Source organism: Anomaloglossus baeobatrachus, chromosome 6 (genome assembly GCF_048569485.1).
Source record: "Anomaloglossus baeobatrachus isolate aAnoBae1 chromosome 6, aAnoBae1.hap1, whole genome shotgun sequence".
NCBI lineage: Eukaryota > Metazoa > Chordata > Amphibia > Anura > Aromobatidae > Anomaloglossus > Anomaloglossus baeobatrachus.
Window position 1 is genome coordinate 127,127,934 of NC_134358.1, and position 25,361 is coordinate 127,153,294.

Genomic DNA, 25,361 nt, shown 5'->3' on the forward strand with positions numbered 1-25,361 from the left:
GACGACTCATCCGCTGGGGACCCAGCCAGGAAGACTCCTTCCAAGCCCTAAAGGGTGCCTTAACGTCTCCCCCCATCCTGGCATATGCGGACTACAACCTGCCCTTCCAACTACACACCGATGCCAGTTTACAGGGTCTAGGGGCAGTACTTTCACAGGTCCAAGACGGCAAGGAACGGGTCATAGCCTATGCCAGTCGGTCCCTACATGAGGGCGAGAAGAACCCCACCAATTATAGCTCGTTCCGGCTGGAGCTGTTGGCCCTAACGTGGGCTATGGCGGAGAAATTTGCAGGGTATCTCACGGGGACCGAAGTACTAGTCCTGACCGATAACAACCCGTTGGCCCATCTAGAAAATGCGAAGCTCGGAGTCATGGAGCAGCGTTGGATGGCTCGGCTCTCCAAGTTCAATTACAAGATCAAGTATCGGGCTGGCGCTGAGAACCAAAATGCGGACAGCCTGTCTAGAGTGTCATACCCCTTACTCAACCGAGACCGGGATGAAGAATTAGAAGGGGACGAGACACCTGACTTTGCAAAGCTCGCCCAACAGATGGTGGATCACCGCCAGCTCGTTGTGGGCGAAGCTGGAACTCCGGTGGGAGTCGCCTTGCCACCCCAGGAGTGGTGCAGGATTCAGGACCAGAACCCCGATTGGGCTCTACTCAAACAATGGGTGAAACGGCAGCAGAAGCCTCCCGCCGATATACGGGCGCGACTGTCTACCGGGACCTTGACCCTGCTCAGCCAGTGGGACCGGCTGATTCTGAGAGAAGGAGTGCTATACCGGAAGGTTCTCTTGTCACACATGCTGGAAGAATGCGCACAAGTTGTAGTGCCTGAACAATTGGCCCGTGAGATGGTGGTCCAGGCCCACAAAAGGAATGGACACTTCGGAATGGACAAGACTTTTCGGTGGGTTCAACAGTCCATCTATTGTCCGGGGCTCCGCAAGCTGGTTGAAGACGTCTGCCAGACCTGTCGCACCTGTGAACTACACAAGTCCTCTGAGCAGCGTGCACCTGTTCAGACAATTAAAACATCCAGACCCCTTGAGCTGTTGATGGTGGATTATCTGCTGGTTGGGACGGCGAGCAGTGGCTATCAGTATTGTTTAGTCATGGTGGATCACTTCACAAAATTCGCTGTCGCTGTCGCTACCAAAGACCAGACGGCTGAATCGGCTGCTCGGGCCATCTGTCGACAGTTCATCCATGTCTACGGGTGCCCGGAGAGGTTGCACTCCGACCAGGGGGCTTGTTTCGAGGGCCGAGTCATCGAAGAGCTGCACCAGATGTATGGGATCCAGAAGTCGAGGACCACTCCTTATCACCCACAAGGGAACGGTGCATGTGAACGCTTCAACCGGACCCTACTCCAGCTGATCCGCACCTTGGCCGATGATAAGAAAGACCAATGGCCTCAATTCCTTCCTGATTTAGTATGGGCCTATAACAACCAGGTCCACTCTGTGACTGGCTACACTCCACACACCCTTCTCTTTGGTCGCCCCGGAAAAGGGGTCCATGACCTGAACCTATTTCGCCCTGGAGTTGACGTCTGCCATAACTACCCCTCCTGGCTAAATGCTCACCGACAGAAGATGGAGACGGTACACCGACTGGTGAGCAAACAAATCCGGGGCCAGATACATGCTGATCCACTCCCCGTGCAAGAGCAACCCTTGAAGTTGGGACAGCCAGTCCTGCTCCGTATCAAGAAGCCCCAAGGGAAACTTCGAGCCAAGTGGGAGACTGAGGTTTACCGGGTAATCGAACGCCCCTACCCCAACGGGCATGTATACCGAGTGCGGGGTGAAGACAATCACAGCATCCGCACTGTGCACCGAAATATGTTGCGGCCCTGCCGATCCCAGCCTGACTCCCCTACCACAGTACCCGGAGGGGATGACACTACCAACACGACTGACGACACGGACGTTTCCCGGCACAGTGATCACCTTGACTCTGAGATCAGTGACCTCCCTACACAACCCAGTTCTTTCCCCGGGGTGCTGACTGGAGTGGGGCGTAGAGACAGTGACAGGGAGGGGAACAACCGACCCTTGAGGCGCACTGACCGCATCACTGCTGGGATCCCGCCCGGGCGGTCTTACAGGGACCAGTACGTATGGCCCACTTCTCAACCAACCCCTGTAACGTCTGCAGTCATCGCTGCCTGGGAACCGACGGTAGTTGACAGGGACTGCCAACCTTTAAGTGGGGGGGTATGTAATGGGGTCAACAAGTCCGACTGTATCCCTTCTGTAGAAATGGCTTTGAATACTGTTCCAGCAATTGCCCACAAGGGGGCAGCGTCGTACTGTACAACGACAAACACAGAGCTGGGAAATTCCCCACAGGAGCTGGTGTGTGAAAAACCAGAAGAGAAGACGCGGGAAGGTGGTGTTCAGCTCCGGAGCTCAGTGAGGAGAGTCCTGCGTGTGGTCTCCCTGAAGAGAGGGCTCGTTTTGCCGCAAAAGTCAGGAAGAAATCACCCGGTGAAAGCAGTTTCTGTCACTCCCAGTCTGCAGAACTTTGTTTTCCTCAGGGAGTTAACCAGACTACCGAGCACCGCCATCTGAGTGTAATTGCAGGGACTGTGACCTGCCTTCTTCTGCCCGGCGTGCTCCGGGACCAAAAGACTACTTATAATCCGTCACCAGCTGGGGAAGATAAAAGAAAAGAAAAGACCGAGGAGCTTCATCTCTCCAGCGCTGCACCGGGACCCATCACCGCGAGACCCCAGGCCTGCGACGTGGGAGCGACATCTTCTTTCGGGATAGACTGGTACGTGTTTGTAGGGAAAGTTAGGGAAAGTTGCCGCCATTTTTTTGTTGTTGTTTTTTTCTTGCTGCATACCCGGAAGGAGTGAAAGTCCAGGGGCTTCCTATACCCATGTGTGCAGATAGCTCAGTTGATTGTATTATAAACATGTTTCCTAGTAAAGAAATGTTACTACCGGTAAAATCTGAGTATGGGGATTTTGTTGGAATAGAGCATACACACACACCCGCGGCCCTCCCATCGGTCGCTTCATAGTCATGTATTTTTAGGCTGGCACCTAATTCACACATATACGGTAGGTGTTCCAGTCAGTCTTTTTTCTGATTAGCATGCAGTTTCTTCTAACTGAGAACCCAGAACCCTGTCCTATTACCAGACTCTATTCATGATCCTATATAGCCAGGAGCCTGTCTGCCCATACTTGCAGATTTTTAATAGCACATAGTGAGGCATTAAAATTAGGTTCCTGAAAAATTAGAGATTACCTTGTCGTTGGTTTTCGGGCTCATTTGCATTGATCAATACATTTGCTAAACATCTCTACTACTTTCAAATATTCATAGCGGTTTTGCAATACCATTTTTCATGTATTTCATTTTTTCCAGATAGCCTAATGTATTTTTCATTGTTCATAGTATCCCTATAGCAGTAATGCGTTGCCATTTTTTATGTTTATATTTTTATAGTGATTAGTGTGCAGCTTATTATCTGTATTATAGTCATGTATTTTTAGGCTGGCACCTAATTCTTCTCTGGTTCAGTCTCAGCGTTGCAGCCTACACAAGTCACCCAAAGAATGTGACCAAAACAACCTCATGGACCCGAATTTCCAAACCCAACTCTGGTCGCTCCCTAACTAAACTCTAAAGCGGGCTTTACACGCTACGAGATTGCTACAGCGATCTCGTTGGGGTCACGGATTTTGTGACGCACATCCGGCCGCTGTAGCGATGCCGTTGCATGTGACACCTATGAGCGATTTTGCATCATCGCAAAAACGTGCAAAATTGCTCATTGGTGACATGGGGGTCCATTCTCAAATATCGTTACTGCAGCAGTAACAAAGTTGTTTCTCGTTCCTGCGGCAGCACACATCGCTCCGTGTGACACCGCAGGAATGAGGAAGCTCTCCTTACCTGCTTCCCGGCCACAATGCGGAAGGAAGGGGGTGGGCGGGATGTTCGTCCCGCTCATCTCCGCCCCTCCGCTTCTATTGGGCGGCGGTTCAGTGACGCTGCTGTGATGTCGCTGTGACGCTGAATGAACCGCCCCCTTAGAAAAGAGGCGGTTCGCCGGTGACAGCGACGTCGCGGGGAAGGTAAGTCCATGTGACGGGTCCGGGCGATGTTGTGCGACACGGGAAGAGATTTGCCCGTGTCGCACAACCGATGGGGGCGGGTACGCACGCTGGCGATATCGGTACAGATATCGCAGTGTGTAAAGTGGCCTTAAGGCTATGTGCCTACGGGAGCTCGCACCTGCGGATATATCCGCAGGTTTCCTGCAGCAGCTCCCCGGAAACCGCAGCTATTAATAGCTGCGGGATTCCAGCGAAATAGCTGCGGAAAACCTGTGGACATTCATGCAACTTACCTGCGGAAGTCCCGGCCTCTATCTCCATAGCGGAGGGCCGGGAATTCCGCCGGTAAATCTGCATGAATAATTGACATAGTTATGTGCGGCTGCGGAATGTTCCACAGCCGCACATACCGCAGCATGGACACAGCACTCCCCATGTCCCATATAACAACATGGGAAGTGTCTGTACTTGCTGGTTTTCTGTGGCAAAATCCGCGAGTTCAGAGTCCCCTGGGCACATATCCTAAGGTGGAGTCTGTCTTTCCCCCTCAGCACTAGCTCCTCCCCCATGCAACTGCCAACTGTCACTTGCCCTGCAGTCAGTTGCCAGGCAACTTACCATATCTTATCAACATCCTATGTTATAACCTTACCAGCACTGATACAGCTATACATCACACTACATGTTATGTATCCCTATACTTTATATTACTTTTCTACATTACATTACTTTATTTCCTCATATATAAATGAATATACTATATATATAGCACATTTGGTGTCTTCAGGGGTAGGAGCTCAACCAACATCATTCAGTAGGATGGGCCCACAGCTCCCCTATTCACGGCATAATGCCCATTAAACTGTGTGATGCCCCCACAGTATCCTCAAAATTGTGTGATGGTATTGTGAGCACATCAATAATGTTAAGCATGGCAGGTACTCTGGGTGGGCCCCTCCAAGTCTAGGGTCCAGCGCAACCATGCCCTCTGCACCCATGTTACCCTCACTACTGATGCATGTCAGTAGAGGTTCTCCTTTTACAAGAATTATACCAATATTATTTAGTGTTGCTCATAGACTCAGATAGAATTGGAGCTAGGTATGATTGCTTTTAGTCCCATGCACTTACAGTGGCAGCTGCAGTGACACTTAGAAGCCCATGAAAACGCTCAGATCCTTACTCATTGAGAATTATAAATCATGGGGGAAAAGTGTGAAGTTCTGAACTTGGTAATTACCAAGTGACATAGACGGCGACTGCGGTGATGACATGACGAGTGGCACAGTCTGATTGCTTAGTGGACTCTGCGTTCCCTCCCTGGATACATTAATAACACAGAACTGTAATGAAAATGACAAACTTTCCGGAACAAAACATTTCCATTATCACCTGTAGTCATTCTCATTTAAGCAACAGGAAAGAATATGCTATTAGGAGGCCGAACAATGCAATCATACATGTTGTGCTGCAGCGAAAGAACACTTGAATGAACAAATGGTACTTATAGTTTAATTTTTAACCACACACGTTACAAACATGGCAGCTTAAAATTAACCACACTTTCATTTTCAGACATCAACTGTAGGTGAAGATAAGAAACTTAACCCTCCGTCACATACAATATCGCTTCTAACGAGTTCACATACAATGTGACTGTGGGACGCAGGCTAGAAAAATACCTATAATATCTAATGTTTGCAATTTCAATGCTCTAAAAGTGATCAGTGACCTTCATAGGGATGTAATAAAAGAGACTACACATAATCAGGTGCAAAAAAACTCCATTTACTTAACATAAAACTAATAACTCTGAAATACAAACATTTCAAAACTCCCACCAAATAGTCCCCAGTTTGACTCTGTCAAAAAAACTCTACAAAGAAAATTTATGGAAACAAACTTAATTTTAAGGTACCTTAAGTACTATTAAACACATATTCAATCAGAATTAGATCCTGAAATTTCGCCAGAAAAATTACACTTGCAGAGCATGTGATGAATAAAAACATAAAATACCAACCTTATTGAGTGTGACGTGTTCACATACAATGAGCCTGAGAGATTAGCGCAGTTATATCTGTCCTCCTGAAGCTCTGCAATCCAACTGTGGTATGAGGTTTCACAGAGCTGCTAGAGACAGGAGACTACCTGAAGGGAAGGGATTTCCTTACAATCTGGTGAGGAAGGAGAAATGAAAGTAAAAGAGATGTGCCTGTCAGGCCTATTGTATGTGACGCAGGGTTAAATATATCTTATTAGAGAAAAACGCCTTTCCCTCTTACTAATTACTCTGTCTCGTCTGGACTGAGCATTCACTCTCAAAAGCTGCTCAAAGCTGTCTACAGATCCTTCGTAAGAGATAAAATCACATCTACTACAAATAGAGAACAATGGGGTGAAGGTGTGAGAGAAAGAGGCAGAGTACATCAAGAGAGGCTACTGCAGATTCTAGTCACTAGAGCCTAGAGAGGGAAAATCACTAAGAAATACAGTATACAAGCCATATATTGGCCAGATGTAGCGTTATACCTCAAATACACACATGGCAACTGATTCTGAAAATGTACCTGAAAGAACAGTTACACTATAAATAAAGGGGTTCCAGCCATTGGACTTCATTGTTGGGAGGGCACATACAAGTTTAAAATAATAAAAGGAATTAAATGAATAATAAATTAAATTATATCCTCAGACATCACTTGCAGGTCCTGTTCATGGTCTGTACTTCCCAGTTTGACACACAGGAAGTGGCTGGAAATGCTCAGCCAGCCAAATATTGGCTATAATGGGTCACCTCTGTGGCCAGTGATTGCCAAAATCGGTATTTTCACACATTTACATTGCATTGAGGGAAGACCCTAGACGCAGAGACCAGAGAGGTTCTTGTAAGAGATTACATTGGTGAGATTAATTAGCGTGAATATCATTTCCTTTATTATTGTTTAATTGGTCTGAGCCATTTTAACGAAAAACAAACATTATAAGGCTATGTGCACACCATGCTTTTTCAGACAGGTCTGCTCTAAATCTGCCTGAAATAATACCTCAGAAGTGCTCCATGAAATGAACATAATGCACAACAATGTCAAAATGATATTGCTGTGCACATGTTCTGTTTTATGTCACGTTTTTTAACCGCTTCAGGGTTTGGAAATCACCCCCAACCCCAGAAAAAAAAAAGAAGCCACCTCCCCCCACTGTCGTTACACTCCCAAACAAAAAAAGTGACATGTTCATTATTCAGGATGTTTCCATTTTCTGTGCTTCATAATATAGTGTAAAAGCCGCAGCAAGAACGACAACACAGCCGTTGGAGAAGCCAAGTCAGGAACATGACCTCCAGCATTTTTCTTTTTTTTAAATTATTTTTCTTACATAAATAAATTAATAAAGTATACAAGTATACAAGAACGGTCACTATATGGAATTGAACAAGCATATAAATCTACATGTAGTAATAAAGTGAAATGAAAGTGCAGTGCAGACCTAAAAGGAAAGGTTCAGTACAAAAATGTTTGGGGTAAGATAGTTAAGGAGAAAGAAAGGAAAAGGTGGGGAGGGGGTGGAGAAGGGATAATAATGTGGGATTAGGGGCAATTGAGATTTACAAAGTTACATTATTGTAAGACAATCAGATTCTTTGAGTTAGAAAATAAGTAAGCATACCAAGATATTTTAATGAAAGGCTAATGGTGTTGTCCAATCTGAAATAACAAGTCTGCAGTCTCTCTATATGTCACTCTATGTGACTGCAGACTTGTAAATCCTCACATTGTATGCACTGTGCGCTGTGAGGTTTCACCCGGCTGCCCACCAGTCGGATTCTGGCCCATATTATTATTATTATTTATTATAGCGCCATTAATCCCATGGCGCTTTACATGTGAAAGGGGTATACATAATAGGAACAAGTACAATAATCATAAACAATACAAGGCATAGACTGGTACAGGAGGAGAGAGGTCCCTGCCCGCGAGGGCTCACAGTACACATATCGCATACTCATGTGACCAACGTTCCTAACGCTAATGCTGGAGAATCCTCACAGCTCACAGTGCGCACAATGCAAGGATTCACAAGTCTGCAGTCCCATGGAGAGACACATGGAGTGATTACAGACTTGTGGATTTAGACCAGACAACTTTGAGCATGTGTCGGTTGTATATATTTACGCTGATGTTTGGGGAGTGAACTATTTGGTGCTATTTTGGCATTTTTCTAAAGCTGCTTTTCCTGGGAAACCTCATCAGCAGCGTGTCTAAAAGATGCAAGTAAACCTTTTTAGATTGATGCAGATGTTAAAGGGTATCGGACAGTGAGGTGGAGGCTGAAGCGGAGAGGAACCTGCAGATGTGTCAGTTATAGCCACAAACCGCTCTACAGTGAGATCAGTAGAGCAGAGAGCGGCCATCACTGGTAACTCCCTTTTCTCAGGGAGATCGGTATCCGGTATATAACAGCTCCTTTACATAGAAGAAAAAGCATAAAGTTCTTTACAATAAAACATCAGATCGCACATACCAAGGTATCATTTTATTCAGCTTCCTATAACCTGCCTGCCCATATAGACGGCTTAGGAGGGCTGATCCTTTTTACAGGTTCCCTTTAAGAAGATTCCTTCCTCCTACACCAGATCCTCATAATTTATTGAATAGCAGAACAATTGTCTTCAAGTTCATGCAAATGAATTAGCACTAGTATATTGATAAGACATTGATCTTATACCTACAAAGCTTTTTTTGAGGACACTTTCTTTTATATGAGCCCTTGAACTGCTTTTTTTTCATAAAGAAACCAATATTATATATTAACTTTTCAGCTTTGTTTTTTACACCCCAGGCCGCATGCGAGGATCTATACTTACTCTTCAGAAGTTAGTACAGCTTTACCCTGAAGATGCATCACTCAAGAATGAGCTTGGTGTTGGCTACCTTTTGCTAGGAGATAATCAGAAAGCCAAAGAAGTGTATGAAGAGGTAAATGGAGTGCAATAAACCTGACTTTGCAAGTATTTTTCCCCCATTTGCTTTTATATGTTTAGAATTTTGATACTTTTGTTATAGATTTTGAGTCGAGCAAAAAGATTTGCAGGACTGTGGTCCAGCAGCCACATCAGTAGTCCATAGCCACCGAACCAGCGACTCCAAACCTTCCACTATCTGTGACATCCCCAGGGTTCTTTTCTGATTAGTAGGTCACTTTGTCTTCATTACTTTCCAGCACTAAGGACATGATGACCGCAGCCTACTAAACAGAGGAGGCAATGGCGATGTTGGATCTTTGAAGGGGATTGCAGGACTTCGGTCTGATATAGTAGTTCAGCAGGGTTTTTTTTACGCAGATGACACTTTACAAAGAATGTATGTATCTGGCACCAGTTATGCAAAAGCTCAGAACCGTAGTGAGAAGATCCTGTAGGCATGGATTTTCTAACTACTCATTGCGAGTAGATAATTAACATATACAATAAATGCCTCCTGTGCCCATAGCTCCCCATGTCTTTAAAGGGACTATCTGGACTTTTGGACTTTTTTCTTATGGGACTAAGAGCTTACAGGTAGTTAGTTGCTAACTACTTCCCTGTTCTACCCGGTGTCAATCTCTGCCTGCTTACAGCGGTCACAGATGCTCCTACCAACAATTCTATGGCTTCCGTTGATGCCACATCAAAAGAGCAGCTCTTCTTCTTCCACTCTGCTCTGTTCATAGGGCTTTTCTGTCGATGTCATGCTGATTGATAGCAGGGTACCCATTGCCTAACTGTGGAGAGCTTGTTGTCAATCAGCATAATGTTGGTTGTGATGTCCCTTCAACTGAGTACACACACCGGAAGAGGAAGAGCTACTTGTTGACCTAAGGTCAAATGAAGCGGCCAAGTCGCTGGTAGGAGTGGTCTGTGAGTTTTCTGAGCTGGCAAAGATCAGTGCTGGGTAGAACAGATAGGTAGTTAGCAACTACCTACCTATAAGTTCTTAGCTCCATAAGAAAAAATACAGACATCCCGGACAACCCTACATGACATTCTGCTCTGTTTGTTCTTATCGGCATCACAACTCTGTCAACAATATTTTTCCTGTGAAAATGAGGAACTCCTCATCTAAACGCAATAAACCGCTCCATATCTCAATGGGATCCACTGGATGCTGGTGGTTTACATAACTTGTTCCTGAAAAACTATTTTTCAGTAACTGCTTCACAAACTCATATTAGATAGGATCTTTCTGAAGGTTTATTTTTCTGATTTATATACCTACTTAGGGGAATGTCTTCTTTTCTGGTTTTAGGTTTTAAAATTGGAACCTAATAATGGTTTTGCCAAAGTACATTATGGATTTATCCTCAAAGCGGAAAATAAAATTGTTGAAAGCATTCCTTATTTAAAGGTAAGGATCTGCCTATATGGCAGCATTTACAGTGCCTATAGTCTAAATGGCAGTATATCCAGAGCCTATAGTCTGTATGGCAGCATTTACAGAGCTTATAGTTTGTATGGCAGAATTTACAATGCCTATAGTCTATATGGTAGCATACACAGTGCCTATAGTCTGTATGGAAGCTTTTACAGTGCCTATAGTCTGTATTGCTGAGTTTACAGGACCTATAGTCTGTATAGCAGTGTTTACAGTGCTTATAGTCTGTATAGCAGCTTTTACAGGGCCTATAGTTTGTATGACTGCGTTTACAGGGCCTATAGTCCATATAGCATCATTTACCGTGCCAATAGTCTGTATGGTAGCATATACAGTGCCTGTAGTCTGTATGGCAGCATTTACAGGGCCTATAGTTTTTATGGCAGCATTTACAGTGCCTATAGTCTGTATGGCAGCATTTGCAGACCTTATCGTCTGTACGGCAGCATATACAGGGCCTATAGTCTGTATGGCTTATTGTGCCTATAGATCTACACTACAGAGCAGAAACCTTTCTTTCTTGCTCAAGGTATTCTCCCCTAGAAATAATGTCCAAAAACACAACACAGGATCGGTTGGAACATGGCTAAAGCCTACAATAGGAGACCCATGGAGGAACGGTATATGCCATCCACTTCTGTGAAGGTCTTAAGGGTACTTTACACGCTGCGACATCGCTAGCGATCTTGTTAGCGATGTGAAATTCTAGATCGCAAGTGCGATCTTTCGAGATCGCACATAGGTCATTTTACGCATGTGCGATCTCGAAAGATCGCACTTGCTATCTAGAATTTCACATCGCTAACGGGATCGCTAGCGATGTCGCAGCATGTAAAGTACCCTTTAGTGTGTACCCCTATGAAAACTTTGTAATAATCACCTTGAAAAGTACCAGCAATGTTTGTCCCATATGGATGCTCATCACAGCCGAATATTCTGTATTGACTGCACACATTTTTTTTTTTTTTTTTTGTATTTCTAGATCTAGAACGTATTACATTTATTATAATGGAATGTTCTAACATTACACAACACTACATAACTCTGTATATTTTATCCGTTCATCCTCCTGGTGTTAGTTCAAAGATCACCAAAATTTTATTTGCATTCTAAAAAAAATGCTTCTATAAAATGAGAGAAGCCAGATCAGAGGGTTTATGATATTTCCCGGTGAATCCTCACTGTCTATCATGACGTGCTCATTTTATTTAATTCTGTTATTGTGCTTGTCCCATTGACTTATTGTTTTAAGGGTAGATATTGCTCAGTGTAAATTCACACTGATCTATATTGCAGGAGGGCCTGTTGTCCGGTGAGCCCGGTACCGATGATGGTCGTTTTTACTTTCACTTGGGAGATGCTTTGCAAAGAGCTGGAGACAAAGAGGTATGGAGTTCATTAAACCGAAACATGAGGAACACCTGTCACTATGCATCAATTCTCAGACTGGAGGCAATAATCAGCCACCGTCTGGTTACAGTAGAATGTGTGATGCATTATGTCACCTTCACAATTACTAAGACTTGAGGCTACAGGGAGACAAGTGAAAATTTACAATTTTAATAGTAAAGACTTCATGCAATTGTGAGCACTCCTGTATCCTGCAACTGCCATGTGAAAACTGAAGTGTAAGGTTCCTCGTAGCTTCAGCTGAAGTCCTCCTTTAAACCTCCATAATTCAGGAACCTTCTAGCTCTTTGTCACGATGGTAACCCACACGCGTTCACAGAGTCGGTTCAATTAACATGCTGCTCCGCTGAGCCTCAGTTTCATGCTGAAACTCCTGTTTGCAGCTCTCCTAGTCCTGCTGCACTCTCCTGCTGTTTCCTGACCACGGCTCTGTATTCTGAACTTGTGCTGTCTGCCCCAACAACAAATTTTTTGACTGTTCCTTTTGTACCTCGTACTCCTCCCATGACCCGTTGCTCAACCGCTCTAGATCCTGGGATTGTTCTGTGAGTGGCACCTGGCAACTACCTGCAGCCCAGGCTATCCTCACCACCTGAGGCTCTAATGTATACCAGATAGACAATTAGTCACACTCTTCCAGTGTAAGTGCAGTCATTGGCACAGTGGGTCCACACCCAGGGCCGCCATCAGGGCATTACAGCCATGATTCCTGTAATGGGGCCCTGTGAGCAGAAGCCAGGAGGGAGGCCCGGCTGCTGACAACCTGAACTCCTCCCCTTTCATTCCTCTGCTAACCGAGCCCCAGGGGGTGGGGCCGCCATCAGGGCAATTAGAGGGGCTCAGGTCGCTCATAGAGTATAGTTGTATGTATAGTTTAAGTAAATATGCCTGTTATAGGGCTGTTTGTGTATATGTGCATGTAGACTGTCTCTCTCTGTCTTTCTCTTTCCCTGTCTGTCTCTTTCCCTGTCTGTCTCTTTCCCTGTCTGTCTCTTTCCCTGTCTGTCTCTTTCCCTGTCTGTCTCTTTCCCTGTCTGTCTGTCTCATTCCCTGTCTGTCTGTCTCATTCCCTGTCTGCCTCTCTCTGTCAGTCTGTCTCTTTCCTTGTCTGTCTGTCTCTGTCCATCTCTTTCTTTGTCTGTCTGACTCTTTTCTTGTCTGTCTCTCTCTAGCCATCTCTTCACAGAAATCATATTACCTTACACATAAGCTTCTTACAATAAGAATGTCCTTCATTGCCTATAGCAACCAATCACAGCTCCTATTAATGACCTGTAGCTTCCAGCTCCATTGACTTTAATGTAAGGAGTTTTTTTGGTGAATAACTGTAAAGCGAGGGTTAAATTTTCCCCTCAAAATGTAGTCTACGACGTTCGCTGAGTCAAATGAGGTGTCTGTGCAAAATATCGTGATTGTAAATGTGACGGTGCGGATTCCTTTAGTGGACATACACACACATATACATATACAGACACATATACATATACAGACACATAGACATATACACACATACACATATACACACATACACACACACATATACACAGACATAAACACACACAGATATACACATACAGTACACACACATACACTCAGCTTTATATATTAGATATACGCATATGGCTGATGATTTTGACTGGGGCTCATCAGTTTGATGACCCAAAAAACGGTGCATGCAGCTTTTTTCGGGATGTCAAAATGGCGACTAGCGGTTAATGTTTGATTGGTGAGGACTGTTTGCAGAATTGGAGATTTTCCAAGAGTGATGGTGGTACTGTGGAAGGATCGAGGTAAGTATGCAAAGAAGAATCTCAGCTCACCCGGTAATTGCATCACCTGGGTCCTTTCTCTGGAGGATGGTACAAGGAGGTCAGCTCAGTGTTCAAAGAGGCAAAGTCCGGCAATAGAAAAAGTTGTTTACAGCATCACTTCCAAGAAATAAGGTTAAAAAACAATTTTATTCCATAACTTACTTTTGTAAATTTAGCAGGATATATCGAAGACTAAAGGCCCTGTTACACGCAACGACGTATTAACGATATATCACCGGGGTCACGGATTCCATGACGCACATCTGGCATCGTTAGCGACGTCGTTGCGTGTGACACCAACGAGTGAGCGTTAACGATGGAAAATACTCACCTTATCGTCCATCCTTGACACGTCATTCCTTTTCAAAAAATTGTTGATTGTTGAGGACGCAGGTTGTTTGTCGTTCCCGAGGCAGCACACATCGCTACGTGTGACACCCCGGGAACGACAAACAACAGCTTACCTGCTGCCACCGGCAATGCAGAAGGAAGGAAGTGGGCGGGATGTTACAGCCGCTCATCTCCGCCCCTCCGCTTCTATTTGGCGGTCGCTATGACGCCGCACGAACCGCACCCTTAGAAAGGAGGCGGTTCGCTGGCCACAGCGACGTCGCTAGGCAGGTAAGTCCGTGTGACTGTTCCTAACGATATTGTGCGCCACGGGCAGCGATTTGCCCATGACGCACAACCGACGGGGGCGGTGCTGCATGTAAAGCCCCCTTAAGAACCTCTTTTAGGTTTGAAACGCGTAAGACATCGGTTTTATACTTCGTGGATGTCCATCCAACCTAGTGTTGGTTTTAACCTTATGGAATAAAATTGGTTTTTCACCTTATTTCTTGGACGTGATGCTGGAAACAACTTTTTTCTGTTGCCGAAGGTTTGAGGGATAGAGGCGGAGCTGTGGTGGAGGTGGAGCCTTAAGGGGGCGCGAACATTTTGGCAGTATTGGGCCCTGAAATTCCTGGTGGCAGCCCTGTCCACACCGAGCAGCCATCACACTCTTGTAGATGGATGACAATTGGAAATAAGTGAATCGGTTCAATACAAATAAGTTCTGTGTTGGATTTTGGAAATTCACTGGATTGGCTAATTTGAACAATTTGTGATTTAATTTGCTCGAGTAACTAAAAGTATGCACTGCTATTTTATATAATGCAAAAGATTGCATCAGAGAGAGAGCAGGTGACCTCAGGCGCAATGGGATTTCCCTCCCAATAATGCCTTGACATCATATAGTAAAGCAGATCCCAAAGTCACATAGTATCGCACAACCTCTCAAAGCCTGTATAAAAGCTGAGGCAGGAAATGTAGCGCAACAAAGGTGAATATGTTTAGTGAGAGGAGGCCAACGCTTAGCAACAGAAATAGGCGAGAAAAGCTGAAAAACTCAATATATGATACAGAAAGTGAGTGTGACAAAATTGCAGAGAAGAACGGTTACCATCCGTTTACCCATAGCCATATATGTAGAGATCACTTTGATGTAACTTCGGCTGTTTTTCCATTAAAGGGATTTACAGGGGTTGTATACAGTCCTAGGAGACCTCAGAGCATTATACATGTCGTACCCTGGGAAATTGGAGTACCTGTGATTCGCAGGAAATGTATTCACTGTAAATCAAAATCTTATGAAAAATTTTCTGAGGATGGGTAATTTGTATTTCAAAAAATTCAATTACCGCTAGTTAATTGTATAGAAAAAAATGCGAGCGCTATAAGGACGTCTACATGTGACGATTCGGAGTGGAAGTTTAGGGAGCGGGTCATGTATTTAAGCATCCAAGCCATATTTAGGACTGACATTTCAAAAGGAAGCTTGAGTTTTGGGCCTACAGTCCTGTAAGACTGAAGCCAGTACCACCAATGTGCCATTAGCCTCTTGCCTGCAATAAAATGAAGAAGACTGCTAGGGTCAATGTGTAGCGTTTTCTTCTGGCTTTATTTTAATGCACTATTCTGCATTTCCACAATAAATGTTTTCTGTACTTTGCATTATAAGCCTGAATTTAGTAACTGAAAATCTGATCTGGCAAGTACTTGAAGGCTGACATATTCCAACTTGTTTTCTGTTGTTCCCTGAATTTATGATTTCATGAATCTGAAATGTTGATTTTTTTTTTTTTTTGATCAGGCATACACTTGGTACGAGCTTGGACACAAGAGGGGCCACTTTGCCTCTGTCTGGCAAAGGTCTCTTTACAATGTGGATGGACTCAAAGCCCAGGCATGGTGGACTACACGAGAGACTGGTTACACGGATTTAGTGAGGGTAAGTCTTAAATGGATAGTTTAGTGAAATAATCACACATGCTTAGAATCAGTTGTCATGTTTCTTTGAGGGCCTGTTCTCCCATGTCTACATGTGTATTCTAAGCCTGTGTGTAGACTCTGAGTATTTGGTGTAGATATTTTCTACACCAAATCTGCATCTTCTGGCAGGAAGACACAGTGTGTTTTTGCCACGTTTTGGTGTTTTTTTGCATGTGTTTTTCATTATGAAGTCAATGCAAGGAAGGGCTGAAAAATGGAGGGAAAATGGTACCAAGAATTGACATGCTGCTGATTATTTTCTGCAAGGAAAAAATAAGACTTCAGGATTCTCATTGATTTTGCTGGCATAAGATTAGGCATGCTGTCTTGTGACAAAACTACACCAAAAAAACACATACAAAATGCATAAAAAAACCCAACTTTGTGGACATGGCCTAATAGGGACCAAGTTGGGCCACTTGTTCCCTTTCAGCACCGTTTCTGATCAAGTGTAAAGCAATTTAGATATTCCTTTTGTAAAAACTGAATAACGCATTTAAAATTTTTATAAGGAAATATAAAAGAAAGAAGAAATCTCAGGTTATTTTATTTCTTTATTTTTAGAGCACCATTGACTCTATGGTGTTGTTCAATGGAAGAAGGTTTACATACAGAATACATATATAAAAGAACAAAATAACAGTGACAGACTGGTATAGGGTGAAAGGAACCTGCCTTCTCTTGCTTATAGTCTACAGGGTAATGGTAGTGAGATCATAGCGAAACGATTGCAGGCTCAGGCTCTAAGCTTTCTTGAAGAGATTGGTTTTCAAGCTCTATCTTGGAGACAATTGGACGTGTTGGGGCACAGAATTCCAGAAGATGGGGATGCATGGGAGAAGTCTTTGAAGGCAGTTGGGTGAGGAACAAAACTAGAGTGTAGGAGAGAAGGAGGTCTTGAGAGAATCAGAGATCACATGTGGGAAGATATCGGCAGATTAGTTCGGAGATATATGCAAGAGACAGGTGATGGATGGCTTTGTAGGTTTATGTTATAGTTTAAACTGCATCCATTGGAAAATTGGGAGCCATAGAAGAGATTTGCAAAGTGGAGAGGTGGAAGAATAATGAGGGGAGTAGTGGATTAGTCATGCAACAGAACTAAGGTTGGACTGAAGAGGTGCGAGAGTTTTAATTGGGAGGCCATACAGGAGGATATTCAGTAGTTGAGGCTAGAGTCTAGCGATAATGAGGGCTTATACTAATATTTCAGTAGACGAGTTCTGGAAATATTTTTGATTTGTAGGCAGCAAGAGGTAATGAGGGCTTGGATATGTGGTTTGAAACAACAGGGCAGAATCAAGGGTAACTCTGAGGCAGCTGACTGTAGCACAGGGGAAGGTAAGATGTAGTTTTTTTGTGATAGATATGTCTGGTAGGGGAGTTAAGTGAGTTGGAGGAAAGATGATGAGTTTGGTTTTGTCCACATTAAATTTTAGGAAGTGTGATGAGAAGGAGGATATGGCTGATGGAGAGTAGAGCAGAGAGTAACGTGTAGGCTACAAACGTAGATCCGAGTGTCATCAGCGTATAGATGATGTTGGAAGGTTGGGAAGTTGTTTGTGAGATGGAGGTAGGTTATGAATTAGGGAGTTTGTAATGTGGCCAATAGACCAGAGGATGGCTTGCTGTACACCTCCAAGATGTGCCTCATGTTGACTTAATTTGGTTACTTTTGGTTATAACTTTTGTAATTAGATGTTAGGCCTTCACACCTGAAGGCGCTCCAGTAATTAAGTAGTGGACTATAAGTAGGAGGTGATGCAGCCTCGTTATTATATTACCCCCAAGATTTGGCAGCTGGATTCTTATATTACTTTTTTTATCAAGGAGATGTAAGTTATGGTGAACCCATGGGGCAGCACATAGTAGTGACTCGCATGCCAATTTCAACATTATGTCTGATATTATGGATTTGCTATAGTTTGGCCAAACCTCAATTTAATTTATTGCAGCTCATAGCAAGTCAAATTAATTTGGAGTCTGATTAGACTTAGTCATTTACATAATAGATAGCTGTCAGCCAAGTGTTCGGCTAGCAGCTATCTCGGCCGTCTTCACCATATACAGGAATGCTCACTCCTGTGTTCTTTATGAGCGATTTGCTGCAGACATCTATGGCAGTGGCTTATTTCAGGGAAATCAAAAGGATCGTCAGTTCAAAATTGAACATACCAAATCCTTAAAGCACCAATCCAGAATTAGTTTTTTTTTAAGTAATAAAGTGGTGATTTAAATATGTCTCCTGCCCCTATTATTATACTCACCCCCCTGCGGCTTTATACTTTAACATTGCTCTAGTCCACTTGTGCCATCTTGTGCCCATAACTTCTGACTGGCCGGAAGTTAGATGTTACGTCACAAGCACTTATTACATCTCTACGAGGGGCAGAAGAATGAGGCTCTCATAGCGTTGTATTGATTTGTGACCTCCGGTGCGCTGCATGAAATACTGAATCTGCCAGCAAGTCACAAATCATTGGAGACCCATGGGAGTGATGCTGGAAAAAAAGAAGACGGCGGCAGGTGAGTATAAGACGGGGGGACAGGTGGATTACATTTAAAGCACCACTTCAGCACCGAAGTTAGTCTAATGTGTATGAGGGGCAATATTTTGCTTTGTCACCAAAACAGCACCTCCCTTGTCTCTGGGCTGCTATCACAGGTCAGCTGAGCTGTAATACCACACACTATTGGTGGACAGGTGTGCCAACATTTTTGGAAGAAAGAAGCCATGTTTTTCTAATTCTACACAACTAGAGCATATTTTTTTAGACGGATTCTGCCTGAAAAGTGTTTTGAAAATGCTAATAAGAAACAATACCTTCTTTTAACTGCTTCAGGCTTTGAAAGCCGTGAAGCGGCTAAAAGAAGTGACCCGACCATTCTTCAGGCCACTTGGAAGCTTCTCACTAGCTTATATCAAAATGTAAAAAACATGCTGGCGGAAACAACAAAACGAACAGACAACAGAAAAATACGCTTCAGAACAGAAGATGCCAATGTGTCCTGAAGTGACTTCCTCTGGAAAAACTCAGCCGGTACTTCATCGTCCATGTGCACATAACCGAGACCGGGCTGCAGTACGGACATGAACTATGGACGCAAATATCACCGACCTCTTCCTTTCTGTAGTCTCATAAAATGCTTTTTGCCCTCTTTATTTGCCTCCTATAAGTTTGTTTACTTGTTTTTAAGAAGAATTGGACTATTAAGCATATATTGATTCCCAGTGTGATTCTTTCATACAAGAAATTGAGACTTTTGTAATCAGAACGCTATTGTTTTGTGCCTCAATAGTAAAGCAGCTGGAGAATAATGTAGTAAGCCATACTTATTAGCACATTCTCAGTAGACCTTTAAAATTCCAGTAAAATAGACATTTATCACTCGGAAACATTGCCCATGAATAATGAGCATCTTATTATTCACCAGATTGATTAGCAGGAGTTCAATTATTCACAGCGGGCTTCTCCTGCGTTCGGCTAGTGGGACCGCGCATTTAATACACCACATTGAGTTTCAATATATTTTATACCTGGCTTGTCGTAATAATGAGATTGTGCAAAGGACTCTCACTGCTTTTTTTCTGTGTGTGAAATAAATCCTTAAGATCCCCAGGAGTTCTTACTTTTAAAGTGGACTTTTCCTCTTCACACCGCAGCCATTTTGTGGCATCAAGCAGCATCCTTCATACGACTTTGTGTTATCCCTTATGTCTTCTAAAAGTGATTGAACTGACTCAGATCAGACATACAAAATTCTCTGAATATCAATTCCTTAAAGGGAAACTTTCATCAGAAAACGACCTATTGTTTAAATCAGATCTTTATGTTACATGTATTTTTTTTTTATTTTTTGCCATTTTTATTTTTATTTGCGAAATCATGACTTGTATTAATAATGAAAAATAGAAATTTAGCAATTTTCACACTCGCCACTAGGGCTTTTTGTAGTTCCTAACGTCCTCTTGTTTCACTAAATCCTTAGGGCTGTTTTACACGCTACGACATCGCTAGCGATGTTTAGCGCGATAGCACCCGCCCTGTCGTTGTAACGAGATGTGGTGATCGCTGCCGTAGCGAACATTATCGCTACGGCAGTGTCACACGCACATACCTGTGCAGCGACGTCGCTGTGACCAGTGAACTGCCTCCTTTATAAGGGGGCGGTTTGTTCAGCGTCACAGCGACGTCACAGCAGCGTCACTGAACTGCCGCCCAATAGAAAAGGAGGGGAGGAGATGAGCGGCCGGAACATTCCGCCCATTTCCTTCCTTCCTCCTTTTCCGGTGGACGCAGGTAAGGAGATGTTTGGCGTTGCAGCGCCGTCACACATAGCAATGTGTGCTGCTGCAGGAACGACAAACAACATCGTTACTGCAGCAGCAACGATAATTGGGAATAGGGGGGCATGTCACCAATGAGCGATTTTGAACGTTTTGCGACGATTCAAAATCGCTCATAGGTGTCACACACAACGACATCGCTAAAGCGGCCGGATGTGCGTCACAAATTCCGTGACCCCAACGACATTGCTTTAGCAATCTCGTAGTGTGTAAAGCCACCTTTATGCACATTAGTTGCAATAAACAGATGCTCACCCTATCTTTTGTATTGAAACATCTGATGAGCATGTGCAAAGATCATTGTGAAGGGAGGGGGAGCAGGTCAGCTGTGACATCACCTATTGTGATTGATAGATCCTGTTTCATTAACTGTGTGTGGAGGTGTTACTTGTTATTGTAATCCTGTCTCTGGTGATAAAGAGGCTGCTGAAAACTGTTCCTGAAAGGACATAAAGCATGAGTCTAAAAAGCCCAAGTGGCGAATTTCAATATTGCAAGATCACTATTTTGCCATTGTCATACTAAGTAGCGTCAATAAGTAGAGTCACTAAGTAAAAGCGACTCCTGCCTTTTTACCCAGGCCATCCATTGTATTTCTTTGTAGTCATTCTTTCCATGTAATTGGAGAGAAGGTAATATGTGAAGTTCTCCAGTCTTAATTTCAGCATGTCTACCCTGGTCCGTTGATTGATATCATAAAATGGTAAATGAGCAGTGTCTGTCTTTGGCAGGTCATTCAATAATAGTCTGCGCATGCGCTGGTCCTATACCCTCTGCTTGGTCATCAGTACCAGTATTTGTCCAGACCAACAATGATTCCTCTGCCCACACAGGAGTAATTAATGGACAAGTTTTCAGTTCAACCATGCAAGCACCGTATTTTGTACAGCCTGTGATGACTTTGTAGGCAGCTTCCACATCATTTCATGGACCAGAGGTTGATTTTAGCAAAGAATGACTTGGATACTTAGATGGTCCTCAGGCACATAGAAGACATTTGAGTCTTTCGTGAGGGACCTTCTCCAAGTACTTTGTGGTACAAATGAACTTCAGAAAAATCTTTTCAGGTCACATATAGGGTGTGAGCGGTTTACCGGGAAAAGAGTTGCTAACAGGTTTCCAATAGGTAAGAAATAATACACATATCCCTGCTATTACTTTGTAAGGAATTTAGAAAAGTTGTAAGTTGAGATATGATAGATGGAGCTCAACAATTCTCAGATTGTCTAATGAACATGAACATTATTATGCTTTAGTTGCCATTTAGCAAACATTTCATCAAAGCGTTTCCACTGGGAAATAACAAAGTAGAGAGGAGTGAAAAGTAACGTTTCAGTAGAGCGCTGTCTTCACTGATGATTAATTTCCGGTAGGAGGCCGTATGTAATCATCTGTTTAGTGCATCACTTTCATATAACAGTAGCTGTGTACATAGCACAGGTTTTGTCAGCCATCAACCAACTCAAGTATAGTCTGCTGCGCACATGTACACATATTGGTGGTAAGACAGATGCTTCTTCCTATTCAGTGTGTCAATCAATCTTTTTCTCATTAGTTTAGCATCTTAAGGTGCATTCTGAGACTCAGATTGCTTAGAATAGGCCATCAGTATCTAATTGGTGGGATTCTGACTACCCGCGCCCCCAAGATCAGCTGACTGATAGATTTGGGATGCATCTCTTTATCGTTTACCAGTACCTTTAGTATTGGCTGTGCTTGGTAGTGGAGTGAATAGATCTGAATGGTAAATCAATCATGCACACGTCCACTACATATGTGGACGTGTGCATGCTAAATAGGAATTTTGGAGCTCATAATAAGAGAGCTGAGAGTCCATCCCACAACATCCCATCCACTATCAAAACCCATCAATTTAAATATCCTGAAAATTATTTTTTAAGTCAATAGACATTTGCCATGAGTAGTGTTGGGCGGACCTGGACTGTAAAGGTCCGGATCCACACAGTTTCAAACTTACCCGAGTGAGGGTGTTGACCAGGATCTGGCAACTCGGAAGATAAAGAAAAAAAAATAAAGGAAAAATAAAGAAAATAAGAATGAAGCAAGCACTTCATAATTACCGAGGCTCCGTCACAGCTGTACACTGCTCCCGCAGCTGCCCATTCACTTCTGGGGTCGCGCATTAGGCTCTACTTTTCCCACCCATCAGTGTCTCTGATTGGTTGCAGTCAGACGCGTCCCCAGCCTGTGTGACAGCGTGTCTGACACTTCCAATCACTGACCCGGTCTGTGTGTCTATAGCGTACAATAAAACTAAGTAAAAAAAATAAAATATTTGGCATAGGGCCCCCACATATAATGGTATCCAGCACAGATAAAGCATGCGGCTACAGGCTGCAGCCCCCAGCGGTGCGCTTATCTTGGCCTTGGCTGTGTATCAAAAAAAAGAGGAACCGTATGCAACTTTTTTTTTTTAAATATTTAAAAACCGGAGCCAGAATCTGATTTTAAAAACCAGATAACAGACCCGCTGATCCGGTTATCTGCGAGTCCGCTCATTACTAGTCATGAGTATTGTTAGGTAGCAGAATTTAGATATCAGTGGCATTACTGCTGCCACTTAGTCAAGGCTTCCAAACTGTTAAGCTCACTATGCTTGTGAAATCTATATCCGTGCCATGTATAGCCTCCGGTGGTTCTCCTTCCCACTGGTGCAATGCAGTCAAATGAGATTATGATATGGGATTTGCACAGCACAGTCACTCGGAGGTAAGTAAAATCCAATCGTTTATTGAAACAAGATTAGAAACATCCACGATAATGCATGAAAAACTGACGCATTTCTGCCTCATCCAGCAGTTTAAATCATAGTATAGGGGATGATTAAGGGTGCTATACATGCCAGAAATGCGTCAGTTTTTCATGCATTATCGTTGATGTTTCTTATCTTGTTTCAATAAATGATTGGATTTTACTTAACTCCGAGTGACCGTGCTGTGTGAATCCCATATCGTCTTCTATATTCATGATGCTTTGAGCACACAAGTAAGAAAAAAAGAAAGCTTAATTTAAATAGGAAAAACCCCAAAAATATTTACAAATGCATTATATGAAAATTCCATAATGCAAACTGTGCCCAGTGAGACCAAGAGGCAAAATGCAAAGCAAAGCCTGTAACTATTGCACACGTGTTTTCAATAAGCATTGGTCTAATCACATAGGGGCAAGGTTTTTAGCCCCCTTATAGCCTCTGTACACAATAGAGTTTCGTCGGCAAAACCACCAATGTCAACAGGTTCGGCTAACAGTCTAATATATATGGGGGCCCCAACTCTGTCCTGACACATGTCAAGGGAGATAAGGATCTGGAATGTTTGATTTAGTGACCTGCTGATCTTTTTATTTTTTAAGTGAATCTGTCACTAGATTTTTGTTATTCAGTCTGAGAGCAGCATAATGTACTGACAGAGACCCTGATTACAGTGATGTATCACTTACTGGGCTGCGTGCTGTAGGTTTAATAAAATCAGAGTTTTATCAGTAGGAGATTATCACTAGTTGACTAATTGTCTCCTGACATGTAGGCCTCCTGCTCTTTGTAATCCTGTCCCCACCACTGATTAGCAGCTTTCTGCCTATGCACAGTGCACACAGAAAGCTGCCAATCAGTGGTAGGGGCAGGGTTATGCAAAACTCAGCATTCAGAATACTGGTAGATCTGCAGAAGAACTGTGATTTTATCCAAACGACAGCAAGCAGGAAAGTAAGAGATACATCACCGTAACAAGTGTCTGTGCCCCTACATCATGCTCTTCTCAGATTACATAGCAAAATCTAGTGCCAAATTCCCATTAAGAGATAACACAGGAACACTTGTTATGGGAGAGTTTGGCAAGATAGCTGCCAGCTGAACAATCGTCCAAGCCCATCATTCGCCAGCTATCTACATTTATAGGGGGCTTCAAACTCCGGGGCCTGGATGCAAGTGCAATATTAGCTCCCCCTTTAGTTGTAGTCTTGGTATTACATGCAATTTAATAATATAAAACTGTGATAAGGCAAGTTACAAGTGTGAATAACGAGTCCAGAAAAGGCTGAGAGTATAACCGTTCCACCAGAAAATAATCAGACGCTAGTCAATGTGGTGGAGGGATCCTTTGAAGTATAAATAATTGTAAAAATAGTGTTTAAGAATCGATAGAAATGAATGTTTACACTCCGATTGCCTTTTATCCCAGGACTTACTGTAAAATATCAGGCATTCCACAGCAGGAGGGGAACGTGTAAGTGTAGCCTGAATTATTATCATGTTCCTCAGCAGTGACTGGAGAAGGACATTTTACGTAATATATCGGAGAACTCTTTACAATACTTCATTTTCTTTGAGCGTCTCTGCAGTAATGAATGTTAGCCCAAGTTCAGCGTAGGTGTAAAACTGCTTTGGGGATGCACGTTACTGTCAAAACAGAAGGCTCATTAGTTCCTTGGAGACAATGCCTCTGTCATGCTATCACTTCACAAATGACAATCCGAGCTTTTTCATCTACAGTCAAAGCATGACAATTACTGTGTTTAACTGAATCTGTCACCTGCATACAATGGAGGCAACCATGTGCCGAGCTGATATTTATGAGTATGTAAACTGTGAACAAGAGCCTGTGCTGCCACAAAAGGAACGGGTCGATATTTACTTGTGGTACGCTATACAGTGTACTCCCCTTTCTATATTTACATGACAGAAAATCAGTCGTTTTATATTGAGAAGTATAAGATGAGGTTCTCAGATCTGACAAACAAGACAAAATCCAAATGACATGGACTTAAGTGATAAAAGATCAGTTCATTGCTTAGAACAAGTCTACATAAGGCTACTTTCACACTTGCGTTGAACAGTATCCGTTGCATTGCGTTGTGTAACGGATGCAACGGATGTGTTGCATATAGGGATGCAACGGATGCTGCAAAACAACGCAATTCGTTTTGATTTTTTTTTTTTTTTTTTCCCGGTTTTACCAGCG

At 43.3% G+C, this 25,361-nt stretch overlaps 1 protein-coding gene across 3 annotated transcripts in view; it reads left to right on the forward strand.

Moving 5' to 3' along the window:
* Nucleotides 1-25,361, forward strand: part of ASPH (aspartate beta-hydroxylase) — a 303,114-nt gene that overhangs the window by 246,895 nt on the left and 30,858 nt on the right. For all 3 annotated transcript variants that reach the window (XM_075353241.1, XM_075353243.1, XM_075353242.1), the window contains 4 exons: nucleotides 8,930-9,066; nucleotides 10,375-10,473; nucleotides 11,797-11,886; nucleotides 15,856-15,993. In XM_075353241.1, the coding sequence (XP_075209356.1) occupies nucleotides 8,930-9,066; nucleotides 10,375-10,473; nucleotides 11,797-11,886; nucleotides 15,856-15,993 (464 nt within the window). The remainder of the gene's footprint in view (nucleotides 1-8,929; nucleotides 9,067-10,374; nucleotides 10,474-11,796; nucleotides 11,887-15,855; nucleotides 15,994-25,361) is intronic.